This window comes from Rhipicephalus microplus, chromosome X (assembly GCF_043290135.1).
Source record: "Rhipicephalus microplus isolate Deutch F79 chromosome X, USDA_Rmic, whole genome shotgun sequence".
Taxonomy (NCBI): domain Eukaryota; kingdom Metazoa; phylum Arthropoda; class Arachnida; order Ixodida; family Ixodidae; genus Rhipicephalus; species Rhipicephalus microplus.
Window position 1 is genome coordinate 70806187 of NC_134710.1, and position 13275 is coordinate 70819461.

General features: G+C 46.2%; 2 protein-coding genes across 2 annotated transcripts in view; one reads left to right on the forward strand and one right to left on the reverse strand.

Moving 5' to 3' along the window:
- Csl4 (exosome component 1 Csl4) overlaps positions 1-9752 on the forward strand; it is a 29232-nt gene extending 19480 nt beyond the window's left edge. The window contains exon 7 of the mRNA XM_037426982.2: positions 9598-9752. Coding sequence (XP_037282879.1) covers positions 9598-9695 — 98 coding nt within the window. The 3' untranslated portion in view covers positions 9696-9752. The remainder of the gene's footprint in view (positions 1-9597) is intronic.
- The window catches only part of mspo (M-spondin), a 31421-nt gene continuing 27892 nt past the window's right edge, over positions 9747-13275 (reverse strand). Inside the window, exon 4 of the mRNA XM_037428024.2 lies at positions 9747-11526. Within this exon, the coding sequence (XP_037283921.2) occupies positions 11327-11526 (200 nt within the window). The 3' untranslated portion in view covers positions 9747-11326. The remainder of the gene's footprint in view (positions 11527-13275) is intronic.

The following is a 13275-nucleotide window of genomic DNA, read 5'->3' on the forward strand; positions in this document are numbered from 1 at the left end:
AAGAGAGCACCATCCCGATGCTCTTCTACAAAAGATGGTGCAGTAGATCTATGGTGCAAATCAGTCCCGAAAATAGGGCTTCATTCACACAATGTGCACGATTTCTGGTTTTTGCTGGCAAGTTGTCGAGGGGCTGTCAGGAACGACCACGTAATTAACGTCACTCAGGCGTTGTACAGCTGTGTAGGGGCCAAAATACCTCTTCAGCAATTTTTCAGACAGTCCCCGGCGGCGGATAGGACTCCATACCCACACTTTCTCGGCGGGCTGATGGACGACATGTCGGTGTCGCATATTATAACGTTGGGCGTCGTAATTTTGCTGCTGGGTGATTCGGACGCGTGCAAGCAAAAGATGCAGCGTCCAAATCGATGTCATTGCAGTCGTGCAGTAACATAGCATCAAGCATAGTCGTCACTTCACGGCCATGAAGGAGACTGAATGGCATTCTCCGTGTAGTTTCTTGCTGCGCTGTATTATAGGCGAACGTGATGTACGGTAGAATGTCATCCCTGTTCTTGTGATCCACGTCAACATACATACTCAACATGTCGGCAATAGTCTTGTTGGAGCGTTTTGTTAAGCCGTTCGTTTGTGGGTGATAAGTAGTTTTCCGATAAGCTGTTCCACTGAGCTCAAGCACTGTCTTCAGGAGCGCGGTCGTGAAAGCGGCACCTCGATCCGTTATTATGATTGGCGGAGCACCATGCCTCAGGACGATATTTTCTTTGAAGAATCGTGGGGATTCAACAGTGGTGGCACTTGACAAAGCCTTTGTTTCCGCATAGCGCGTAAGATAATCAGTGGCGACTATTACCCACTTGTTGCCAGCATGGGAAGTCGGATATGGTCCGAGGAGATCTATTTCAATTTGGGCAAAAGGTACCGTGGGCACTTGAATATGTTGTAATAGTCCAGCTGGTTTCAATGGTGCGATTTTCATTGTTGGCAATCGAGGCACGTGCGCACGTAATTTTTCACAATAGCTGGAAGTCTTGGCCAGTAGTATTTCTCTTGGATTCTGGCCAATGGGCGTGTGTATCCGAAATGACCGGACGTTGGCTCATCGTGGCAAGCACAAAGTATCTCCTCACGGAGTGACGTCGGAACGACAAGTAGGTGGGTGCTTCCCCTAGGAGAAAAATTCTTCTTATAGAGAACTCTACCGCGTAAGCACAATGACAGCAGGCTCTTTGCAAATTTTCTAGGGACGGTTGTGGGTCGGCGATTCAAAAATTCAATAAGGGGAAGCAACTCGCTGTCTTCCTTCTGCTTGCACGAAATCGTAGTGGTGTCGACAATTCCTACAAACGCCATGTTGTCATCTTCTGTGTCATTGTCGCGCTTAATCGGTGACATTGATAAGCAATTGGCGTCGGCTGCCGTCCGGACTTATACACGACCGTCATATCAAATTCTTGAAGGCGTAATCTCCACCGTGCGAGCCGACCAGACGGGTTTTTCAAGTTGGTCAGCCAGCAGAGGGAACGCTGGTCGCTGACTGCGTGGAAGAAACGACCGTAGAGGTACGGACGAAACTTCATAACCGCCCATACAACAGCGAGACACTCTTTTTCTCCGTTGTGGAGTAGTTGCACTCGGCGCGGGAAAGCGTCCTACTAGCATATGCGATCACCCACTCGGCTGAGTCTTGCCACTGCACGAGTACAGCGCCTAAACCCACGTTGCTGGCATCTGTGTGGACCATGGTAAGAGCATCCTCATCAAAGTGAGGAAGCACAGGCGGTGTCTGCAGGCGTTGTCGGAGATCGTTAAATGCCGCTTGTTGATCGTCCCAAAATAGGGCCCCATATGAACAAAACGTCTTCTCTTGTGAGTCTTGTTAAGGGCGAGGCTATGTGTGAGAAATCGGCAATATACCCTCTGTAGTATGCGCATAGGCCAAGGAAACGCCAGACTGCTTTCTTATCTGTTGGAACCGGGAATTTTCTGAGGGCCGCAATCTTATCGGGATAAGGCCAAACACCTTCATGGCTCACCACATGACCTAAAAATTGGAGCTCCTTGAAACTGAAATTACATTTCTCGGGTTTCAGCGTCAGGCCGGCAGACCTTATTGCCCTGAATACCGATAGCAGCCTGCTCAGGTGTTCCTCAAATTTTTGAAAAAAACAATGACGTCGTCCAGATAGACCAGACATGTCTGCCACTTAGGCCTGACAGAACGGTATCCATTAGTCTCTGAAATGTTGCGGGGGCTGAGCACGATCCGAAGGGCAAGACTTTAAATTCATAAAGCCCGTCAGGCGTTACAAAAGCAGTTTTTTTTCTATCTCACTCGTCAACCTCAATTTGAAAATACCCACTTTTGAGGTCTATTGGCGAGAAGTAGTGTGCATACCTAAGCCTGTCGAGTAAATCATCGATGCGCGGTAATGGATACACGTCTTTGTCACATGGTTCAGCTTGCGATAGTCGACAGAAAATCGCAAGCTTCCGTCTTTCTTATTAACCAGCACTACTGGCGATGACCAAGGGCTTCTTGACGGCTGGATGACGTCATCATCGAGTATTTTCTTCACTTTTTCCTGGATTGCTTCACGCTCTTTCGGTGCTCTGCGGTGTGGGTTCTGTCGTATTGGCCTTGCCGTCTCCTCCGTTATTATTCGGTGCTTCCTCAGTGGCGTTAGACTGACGCTTGAGGTCGATGAAAAACAGTCTTTAACTGGTGAAGAAGATCTACTAGACGCTGTCTCTGCACTGGTAATAAATCCGTGTTTACGTCAATAGGTGGTGGAGCTGACGTGGCTTGCGGCTCGTCCTGTAGTACTTCACAGCACTCTCGGATTTCAGTGATCTCGTCGAAGTAGGCAATTGTAGTGCCTTGTGTAATGTGTCATCGCTCGTTGGTAAGATTCGTCAACAGAACCTCCGCTTCACCGCACACAACATTGACGATACTTCTGGCAATTGCAACCCCGCGAGAGAGTAGAAGCGTCAATACTTGTTCAGCAATTCCTTCTCCAGTATGCTGCGTGCTGCACGTGACCGAAACAAGGCGGCACAATAACGGAGGTACGGTCACGTCGTCAATGACGCGCAGGGATTTTCGATGTAGCGCTGCGCTTTGATCTACTGAAAAGGTCAGTACACCGTCCGGTATATTGATGATGGCACCATATTCACGCTAGAAATCCATCCCTAAGATTGCCTGTTTGCAACACCCGAAAAGAATAACAAAAGTTGCGATGATGGAGGCATTCGCTATCTTCATTCTTGCAGTACACTTTCCGGTAGGTGTGGGTAGCTGTCCTTTAGCTCCTCTATTCTGCGGTCCCGTCCATTCCATCCTAACCTTCCTGAGCTTGTCTGCCAGACTCTCACTCATTATTGAGAAGTCCGCGTCAGTGTCAACCAATGCCGTGACGTCATGTCCGTCAATCTTAATTGCAACTTCGGCAGTGACAATCCTATCTTTCGTCGAATCATTGATAATTTGTGTCTCTTCGCTCGGCAGTATTGAGGGACTTTCACCACTTCGACGAGTCGCAACCATCCCCCTAAGGTCGCTGCTTTTAGTTTCCCAGGCGTGGACTGTGAGATATCCCTCTCAGCATGTCAGTGGTGCTTTGTCTAGAGGACGGAGAATAATGCCCAGGAGAGGGTGAGCACGACTGAAACTCAGGAGGAACATCCCGCGGGGTCATGACACTCATGTCAACGTCAGGCGTTTTGTTGAAATGGTGTCGAGGAATAGTGGAAGAAAATCCTTGGTGCCCTGCGACGCGATACAGGCAATACCGAACGATGTGGCCTGTTTCCCCACAATGAAAGCACAGGTGCCTATGGTCAGGGGTATGCCAGATGTCAGTTTTGCGAAGTGGTCGCCGCCTCAGCGTCGAAGTTTCTCTGTTGTACCAAGGCGCTGTCGGCGGATGTTGCTGGTGGTACTGACGCGGTGTCGGTACGTTTGCTGGCTGTCGGCGTACTATGTCTGCATAGCTTGCCCTGGGGGTGCTCGTCTACGGCTCAGGAAGCGAGAGCACTTGCCTGATCTCTTGGCGCACAACTTCTGTTATTGAGGCAATTGCGCAGTGATTCGGTTTGGCGACTAGCTTCTTGACCTCTTCTTGTACGATTTCTCGTATCAATTGGCGCAAAGAACCTTCGTCGGGTGTCATTGCTGTGGTCCTGGCTGCCGCGCTGATTGGTGCACTGTGGGTTGGGTGGTCATACTGCCGGTAGCGTAGATGCAGTGCGCATTCGATGAATGTCGCCTCCTTGGAGAATCCATCAACACTTGTAGGTGGGTTTCGCACGAGACCAGCGAACAGCTGCTCCTTAACGCCACGCATGAGGTGGCTAACCTTTTTGGCTTCGGGCATATTGGGATCTGCTCGACGAAACAGCCGTGCCATGTCTTCAACAAACATCGTAATGGATTCATTTGGTTTCTGAATCCGTGACTCGAGGAAACGCTGTGCAATTTCTCGCCTTTCGGTGCTCGTGAACATATCGAAGAACTTCTGCCGAAACTCGTCCCAAGATGATCACATGCGATTCGTAAACCATGTTCGGGCTCCGTCTTCAAGCGGAAAATACACGTAGCCTAATTTCTGTGTGGTGGTCCACCCGTTAACGTTCACTGTGTGCTCGAATCCTCGAGCCAGTCATGTGCGTCCTCATATGTGTTTCCGTGGAAATCAACCGGAAGTAAAGGGGTCAGAACAGTCACCTGTGTCGTTTCGTGCTTGGGCTGGACATGTTGGTGCTAGGGCTTCCAGGCGCTGTCATGCTTTCTAACACAGTCACGTTTTGCGGCAATAGACCGAACTTCGGGCTGAGGCTTAACACACGGCGGCTGCTGCGGTGAACGGGGGAGTTGATGCGCGGAAGTCCTTCTGGGCTAGATGCGGGGCTGCTGTCAGGTGTCCTGAACATGTACCCACCGCCTCCACCAGTGTCGCAATGCAGTAACAGCAGCAGTTGAATACAGGGCAACTCACTTTAATTGCACCAGAACACTGGCAAACTGATCGAATGAGAACCTCGTCTTCCTCTCTCGCTGCGCGTGCTCTTTGTTGTTCTCTTGGTGCTGCATATTCAATGCCGCAATATGCACAACTCAACACACAAATGAAACATACACGGAAACATACAAGTGGAGCAACAATAGAAACACGAGTAAACACCAAGCACTGATTCGCATCCGCACATGGTTCCCTTTGGTTGGAGATGGTGTAATTTTTACACCTGAATAATGTACAGCACTCACTGATTGGTGAGTAAAGAAGTAAAGAGCCTCAAGGCTGGGTGAGCCTAATATTTAACAGATTGGTTGATTTATTGGCATTTCACTATTGGTGTATTCCACATTGTCATCCTTATATCCCTATTAACACAGGCATGTGATGAAGGGGGCAGGGGGGGGGGGGGGGGGCTCTTTAGTCATTCAAAGAGGGGAACCAATTTTAACCCATATGTATACTCAATGAGACCTTTTAGGTCACATTTTAATGAGCAGGGTTAGGGCTACACATGTAATTTGAAGATAATGCTGACAAAGAAACCCTGACATTGCATTCGTGGAACTGTTTACTTCTCAACTTCACCCCAGAAAGCCAGGGAGCAGTTGCAGGTCTTTGTGAGAAACACGTCGTCACTTCCGTTTCATTTTGGCATATATTGTGGAGCTCGTTTTTATTCAGACTTGACCAACTGGGTCCCGGGAGAGGGAGGAGGGCTTCGTTCAACTGCCCCCCCCCCTCCCCCCTATGGAGACCCCAGCATTAATATGGCTGTCGGTGAAATATTGAAACACTGAGTTGTACACACTGATGACACTAGTATGTTGCACTATTTTTCCTAGATAGTCAAAATCTTTTTGTCATAGAACTCGTCTACTGAAGAATAACTTCAGTTAGAATGCCTAATCTACCCACGTTTTTAAGTTCACCCCATGCCCTTCTATTTCTTGTGACAAATAGTTAGGTTTGAAAGTCTAATTACAAATTTCAATTCCCCTGCTAGATGTCTTGATGAACTTCTGGGGAACATTATAACTCATGAGGTGTGGTGCATGTAGTTTTTCACCATTGGCATAGCTGAAAGGAAAATGGGATTTGGTGGAGGGGGCTAGGAGATTTTTTTTTTTTTTTTGTAGCTTATACATTTAATAGTTGAACTTGTGCTTTAAAGGGACCCTGCAACACTTTTTGAAGTAACCATAGAATGGATTCACTAAAGGAGCTCATTTCCTCATGAATTGACCGCCGCTAAAATTTTTAGAATTCGTCGAGTACAAGCGGAGTTACAAAGGCTTGTTGGATGCTGAAATTTCTTTCTCTAGTTCCGACGAAAGCACTGTAAACTAAGCAGGAAAAGCGGGCAGGGGAAAGAAGGTATGTCACCTGTGCCTCGTGACCTTGAGCACATTTTTTCTCTTTTTTTTTCCCTTTGAAGCCGCAGCTTTTTAGTGCAATCACACGCACATGCACGGACATGTCATCCTCTCGCAGCGGCTCCCGAAACTCGAGCATCCCATGCACAAATCAGCCAATATCATGATACTTGGGCCTATGCTGCAATAATTTACTAGTGTATAGCATCATTTGTTGAGGCAATTGAAAGCAAACAGTAGCTGACTGAGAATTTATTGTTAATTCCAGGCGGGTGGGGGGGGGGGAGCGTGCTTTGCTATAATTGGCTCGGGTGTTCCTGGAGCCTCGTCTACTGATTAGCAGTGTTTTCTGAGTTTTCTGACAATGCTCAAAAAATGTTGCAGAGCACTTTTAAAGAAAAGTCGTAGTGCTGTTATGCATGTCTAGACGAGAATACAGTCTTATTTTTCGGCATTTGTACATGAAAGCTTCAGAGTTTTGTTTTGTTTGCTGCCATTGAGTCGCACTTGACTTCTAGTGACAACATGAGTAAATGAACATCTGTGAAAATATAGAACAGAAGCTTTTTAAGCTGGCCAAAACAATATATTAATGCCAGAGTTCTTATAAGTAGAGACCGTATTATAGGCAAATGCCTATTTTGTTTTTTGCGTTCCTACCGTGCCATTTTGACATATGAGCACGAATTAGGGGGTAAGGAGAGCTTTTATAGTGTTTTTATGGTGCCTCTAAATGCCTATTTTGGATGTTGGTGCCCAAATTCTTATAAGTGCCTATAAATGCCTCTCTTCGAAATCGATGCCTATGTAAATGCTATTTAACCTCAAAATTTGCTTTCAAGTACCTCTGGAGTCCGGTATTCATGTTACTCGGCAAAATTGAACTTTGGGAACACTGTGGGGTGCAATGGGGTGCAATGGGGTGCAACCTATAGTACATCTCACAAGTTACTTTCAGCACTGTCAGCCTACAAGGCTTTTTACCCAATAGGAACGACGATTAACCTCTACACGTTTTCATCTGCGTCGCATCATCTTCTTACATCTCTCTGGCGTCTACTCGCTTGCGTAGGAAGCAGGAGGCACTTCTGTGCAGTGGCAGGACGATTAAGAATGAATGCGAAACCATGGAGTGTCATCAAGGGAAAGTAAAGTGTAGATAAAAACAACATGAACTTTTTTTTATTTGCCATTTACTTCTTATATGGCACTTCATTATGTCACGTGAGAAATTCTACTTAGTGGAAGTTCTTGCGTGCCCATTGAAAAGCTGTGTATAACTAGAATTTTTAATAGGTTCATTACAAGCTGCGAAAGTATGATTCCTTGTATCATTCCCTGTGCAAGTATGATTCCAATGCCTTGCCTGCCCTATTTGGTATTGGAGCCACTCAGAGCTGGAGGATCACACGACGAGGGTGCACCATTCTCAGTATTGTATCGCCTGTTTCTGTAGGATGCATCCCTCTATGTGTACACGTTTGGAGAGGCTGACATGCGTCACGTATCCTTACCACGATGCACAGCATCGCACTGTTGGAACTCCTCTAAGAGACGATGCACCAAAAACACGCCTAGCGTTGTCAATGCTGGCACTGGCACAATGCGAGAATGGCGAGAACATCAATGCAAACGAAATGGAGGCAGCTTAGTCTTGCATCTCGCTCGATACGAATTTTTAAAAATAATGCGCATACATTCTGTCTGTGTGTTTTAATATTTCTGTCAACCTTCATACTTTTATTCAGGGAACAGATTGCACAAATTACACACGTTGTCTCGAATAGTTCTCGTAGTGTAACATACTACTTTGACGTATGCAGGAGCATTCCATCACCTCCACCATATTGGGGCGTATGCCTGTGAAATGAAGGTCAAGCAGTATTCAATTTGACTTTTTCCCCCCTTTACGGCGCGAGTAGCAGTGCAAATCTTGGCAGATGAGAGCGTGAGCGCTCAGTGCTTGCATTCCTCTTTGCTTCTCGAAATTCTCAAACCTGCGTAAGGGCCCTTAAGGTACAGGCAGAAGAAAAGTTGAGCCTGTGCGGTTAGACCAAGTTAATACGAAGCAAAAAAGATCCTTCTGGTCTATTTGGACTTGTGTAGCTCTTCTCAGCCATGCCGAAAGGAGAGAGACCACGAAGCGTGTTTATTCAATGGCACTTAACTGACTACGCTGGACTAGAAATGGAGAGACTGTATTCTGCAAACCCTGTGGGGAAAAAATGCATGTCTATGCCAAACCATTACGACTTTGCACCATCATAACTAAAGCATTTTTGTTTGCTTTCCTGTCGTAGAGACGCATCCCACACATATTTCTTCGAAAATTTAAGTTTTATCAAAGTTTATTGTGCCTATATTTACTATTTTGGGAGCCTAAAACAGTGTTTTACCTGCCTATTTTTGGCACCTGTGAATCCGGCCTCTACTTATAAGGGCCTCCCACAAACATTTTATCTCCTGAATACTTCCACATGTGCAATCTTTGCATTGTAAATTTTATTTATTTGCTGTTAAAAGATATTGACTGTGCATATATTTGTGTGCACATGGTTTTCAGGTGTTGCTTATCCTCGAGGAGCTTGTCCGCACTAATTTCTTTTTAAGTGTAGTACTAGCATGCTTTACGTAATCATCAATGGTCTCCACCAAAGCTCCGTTTTTTACTTGTGCATCCTTGTTTGTAGTCTTGGTTGTTCATTAGATCAGCTAGGTGTGACATTTGTGATGTATCAAATTTGGGCATATATGGCACCAATTTAATCAAAAGCTGTTCTAGGATCATTGCCTGAAGGCGACGATTCTAAAACAGCTTTGTAACTCCTATTGTCTGTGCAAGCAACAGCACAAGCTGAAGCACTTAGAACAAATGGAAATAAGCATTTTCAAGTGAGCCTGTAGCTCTTCAGTTCCTCCACCAAATGTTGCAAAGTGCCAGATTTTGACTGGAAAAGGTGCTGCATTCAAGTAACACTCCTTGGTTATTCCTGCAACAAGATGTCGCTGGAGAAATGCAGTCTCAATCGCATGCGTTCGAGTAGACACCGAGAGCATCTGCATGCAAAATTTTCTCTGAAATCACCATAGTATGGTATTAAAGTGCACTAATGATGTCAGCCAAGAAGTGGTACTGTCGTGTGCATTCTTGAGGTTGAATGACAAGTGAAATCGCATTCTCAAATATGGTAATGAGCATAATGCCTCTTTACCAAAATCTGCTTATCTCTCTTCAGGTGTTCCAATGGTACCCGTCAGCTGGACAGCCATGCAGTGCCCAGTGTCTTGTGTCAAAGAAATGAGAAAAGTAGCCAAGTTGGCTCCAGCCACATAGGCTAAAGGGAGCTCGTTTTTGTATGAAGGGATTAATAAATCTTCAAGGCAATACCAATGTACAAGTTTATTTACTTCTGCTTGCACTTCAACACACATGTCGATTTACCTCTGTAGGCATGGTCATGCCATGTTTCTACGTTATGTAGAAACATTTTAAGCCAGACTTCGCTGGAGTCAGCAATTATATATAAAAGTGTCTGCAACCATATGTGAAACACAATCTTAGCAGCTCTTCACAAAAAGCCATACAAAAAAAAAAGAAAAAATGGTCTTAATAAGTGTTGACTTATTTGCTGAACTGTTGTGCAACAATATATCATGAAGAAAAGCATGTTTGTGATTTTGTAGTGCTAGTTGAAGCACGAGTCTATCTGCTGTGGTTTCATTGTCATATTCATAAATTTTCCAAGCTTTTGAATAACATGAACAGCTTCCATTTTGTTTTGACCCTGCTATAAATTTGGTGCAACTAAACTAGTAACTATGACTGCATCACATCATTGAGCATACATAACGTATGTTGAATCTGCAAGTGCAATGCTGTCGGGCAGAGCTGCAGGCAAATGCTGGGGGTTTTGTCGAATGCGCACATTCTAAAACGCATGGAAGTGGTGTTGGCCGGAACATCTCCGTCAGCGGCCTGTACAACCGTACGGTGGGCTCAAGCCATTGTGGGGGACTCTGACAGTGATGGCAGCGAGCGTCTAAAAAACCAGCTCAGGGCTAACTTGAAGTGCTCGCCACGGACTGCCACTCTGCTGCACTGGATGACCCGACGACTATGTCGTTGCAGATCTCGATGGCTGGAGGCATCCGAGCATAGTGCTTGAACCGTGTGAATGTGACCTTCGCTTGCAAACACCGTGCATGAACTTGTGAAGACCCCATGTAATGGGTAGAGATGATTTTCGGAACGCGCCGAGTGCGCATCATGAATAAATGTACTGCATTTTCCCACTCTGTTGAGTCTCCTCTCAGCTGCGACAAGCGAGAGCCGGCTTTCTGGGTTCGCACCAGAAAAAGGGGCACAAAGACTTCACTAATGCATCTTTGTGTTCATACCTTGCTGAACGAAGATGTACATTGACTGCTCTATGGATTACCTTGTGCTAAGTAACATAATTTGTTTGCTTGGTATTCTTGCTACAAATTCGACTCTAAAGGGTCCCTGAAACACTTTTTTAAATGGCTACTTTACTAAGCAACGTTGGAGGTACACATATAAACCTTCAGATGCACACAAGCTGGGTTTATCCAAAACGTGTAAAGATTACATTCATCTGCTCCGACGTTAGACCAGCGCTTAAGTGTTCTCCAGAGCATGCTACTAATTGTCGTCCTATAGGTGAGCTGTTGTATACTACTTCTCACTATGCCTGCCAGCTCTTTGAGGACGAGCGCGACTATGAATTGCTTCGTTTCGAACTGTCCCGTAGTTAGAGTGCACGTTGGACAAGTCACTCTTCCAGCACACCTGAGGCGAAGGTGTAGACAACCTGAAGAAGAGATATATAGGTCAGGTATCACTGTCTCTCTCTACACTGAGGCGAGATCGACCAGCTGAGGGAAGGCTTCCTGGAGCCAGTCATGCCGCACTGCAAGCGCGTTTCCGCCGTGCATGGTGGGGGTTCAGCGGTTCCATCGGAAGTAAGTATTCGGCATCCTGCACGACCTGGCGCTTCCGCACCAACGCAGCTCGTGCAGCGGCGGGCATGGAGCGCCGCCTTTGGGCGGATAGCGCAGGATCCGCCGATGGCGCCGAGACTGGCCCAGGCCGCACGTCTGGCTGCAAGCCGACCACGCCGACCATCCTGACACTTGGCACGAGCCTGCGCACAGCAGCGCATATGTGGTACACACAGTATGCAGTGTGTGCACTTGCGAGCCCTTCTGAATTGAGCAGCCTTTAAGTTTCGTACATTTGCATCCTTACCTTTTTGTCGATTGTAACCACTTGGTGCAGAAACAAATGAGACCGGGTGCAAGGAGAGGCGACAGAGTGAAGGAAGGAAAGGAGAGGCAGGTACAGTGGGTACATTTGAAGAAGCAGGGAAGACGGCATAAAGGAGAATAAAAGACGACATAGCGAAGTGAGCCCACGTTCCAGTTTCCGCACTTTATTTCTGAAAATGAGCAACTTTAGTGAAAGTGAACCTTGGTCTGCCGCTGCTGCTAAGTGAGTGGCCAGATCAAAGGCTTAGCGCCATCGAGACGACCCTGCAATTAATTCACTTTTTGTTGGCACAGGTGTGAATAAATTGTTCCCAACATCGGGAGTTTTAGGCCACCATTATAGTCAAGAACTTGCACGGCCATAGAACAGACTTTTGGGCAAGTTGGTTTGATACATTTAATGAAGCCACACCACTGAAAACACATGGACCAAGAAAGAAAACAGGAGCTAATATCGCGCCTCCTGTCCCCTTCCTCGGTTCCTGTGTTTCTTCACCCCCTTCTAGCCTAGCTCAAGGTACTAGACTAGAAAGGGGCGAAGCTGTTGAATATATACGAACAAGGGTAAAATTTTATTCAGAAAAGCAAATAGAAGTAGCTACTAAACAAGTTGAAAAAGTAATCACTGAGGATAATAAAACTGTGTGGACATACAAAAATCTAATTAGACTGAGCTAGAGCTTACTAAGGCACGTGGCAAGTCACCCCGGAAAAGAGGACACAAGCCGAAGAGTTGGTGGGATGAGTAAGTTAAGACAGCCATAGCAAAACGTCGGGAAGCCTCTAGGGAACACAGACATGCTAAGCAGCGGGGTGAACCGACAGATGATGTTGAAAGAAAATCGGACATCTTTCTAAGCTGTAGAAGGGAAGCATCCCTTCTCATCAATGAAAACATTAGAAGAAAGGGGGCTCAGTGGCTGGCAGAAGTACATAGAAAGGATAGAAAGGCAGCTGCGAAATTTTGGAACCATCTATACTCCCTAAGAAATGAGACAAGCTTAGAACAGAGGTTTATAACTACAGCTCAAGGTGCTAGGCTAGAAGGGGGCAAAGCTATTGAATATATAAGAACAGGGGTGACAGAAAAATTTCAAAAAAGAAGTGCCTTATGCACCACTATAGACAAGGATGGATCAAGTGGCGCAAGGGCTCCATTTTCACAATGAGTGGGAAAGGGCTGAGAAGTGGGTCCCTAGTAGTACATCAACAGGCCCAGATGGCATTCCAATTATGCTGATAAAGACATTGGGTCCGAAGTCTAAACAGACTGAGAGAGGCAGTGAGCAAAACAATAATCGATGGTGAAGTCCCCGATGGATGGAAACTTAGCAGGATGAGCATAATCTATAAAGGAAAGGGGACAAAGCTGACATAAACAACTACCGTCCTATAAAAGTGACATCTGTGGTCTATGGGCTGGCAATGCAGATTATAAAGGAAAGACTGCAGGCATGGATAGAGGATAAGGGGGTGCTGGGAGAACTGCAGAATGGGTTTCGGAAACACAGGATGTTGGAAGACAATCTGTTCTCACTGACGCAGAGCATCAAAACAGCAGAGAAAGAGCACAGGCCCCTGTGACTAGCATTTTTGGATATCAAGGGAGCGTACGATAGCGTGGT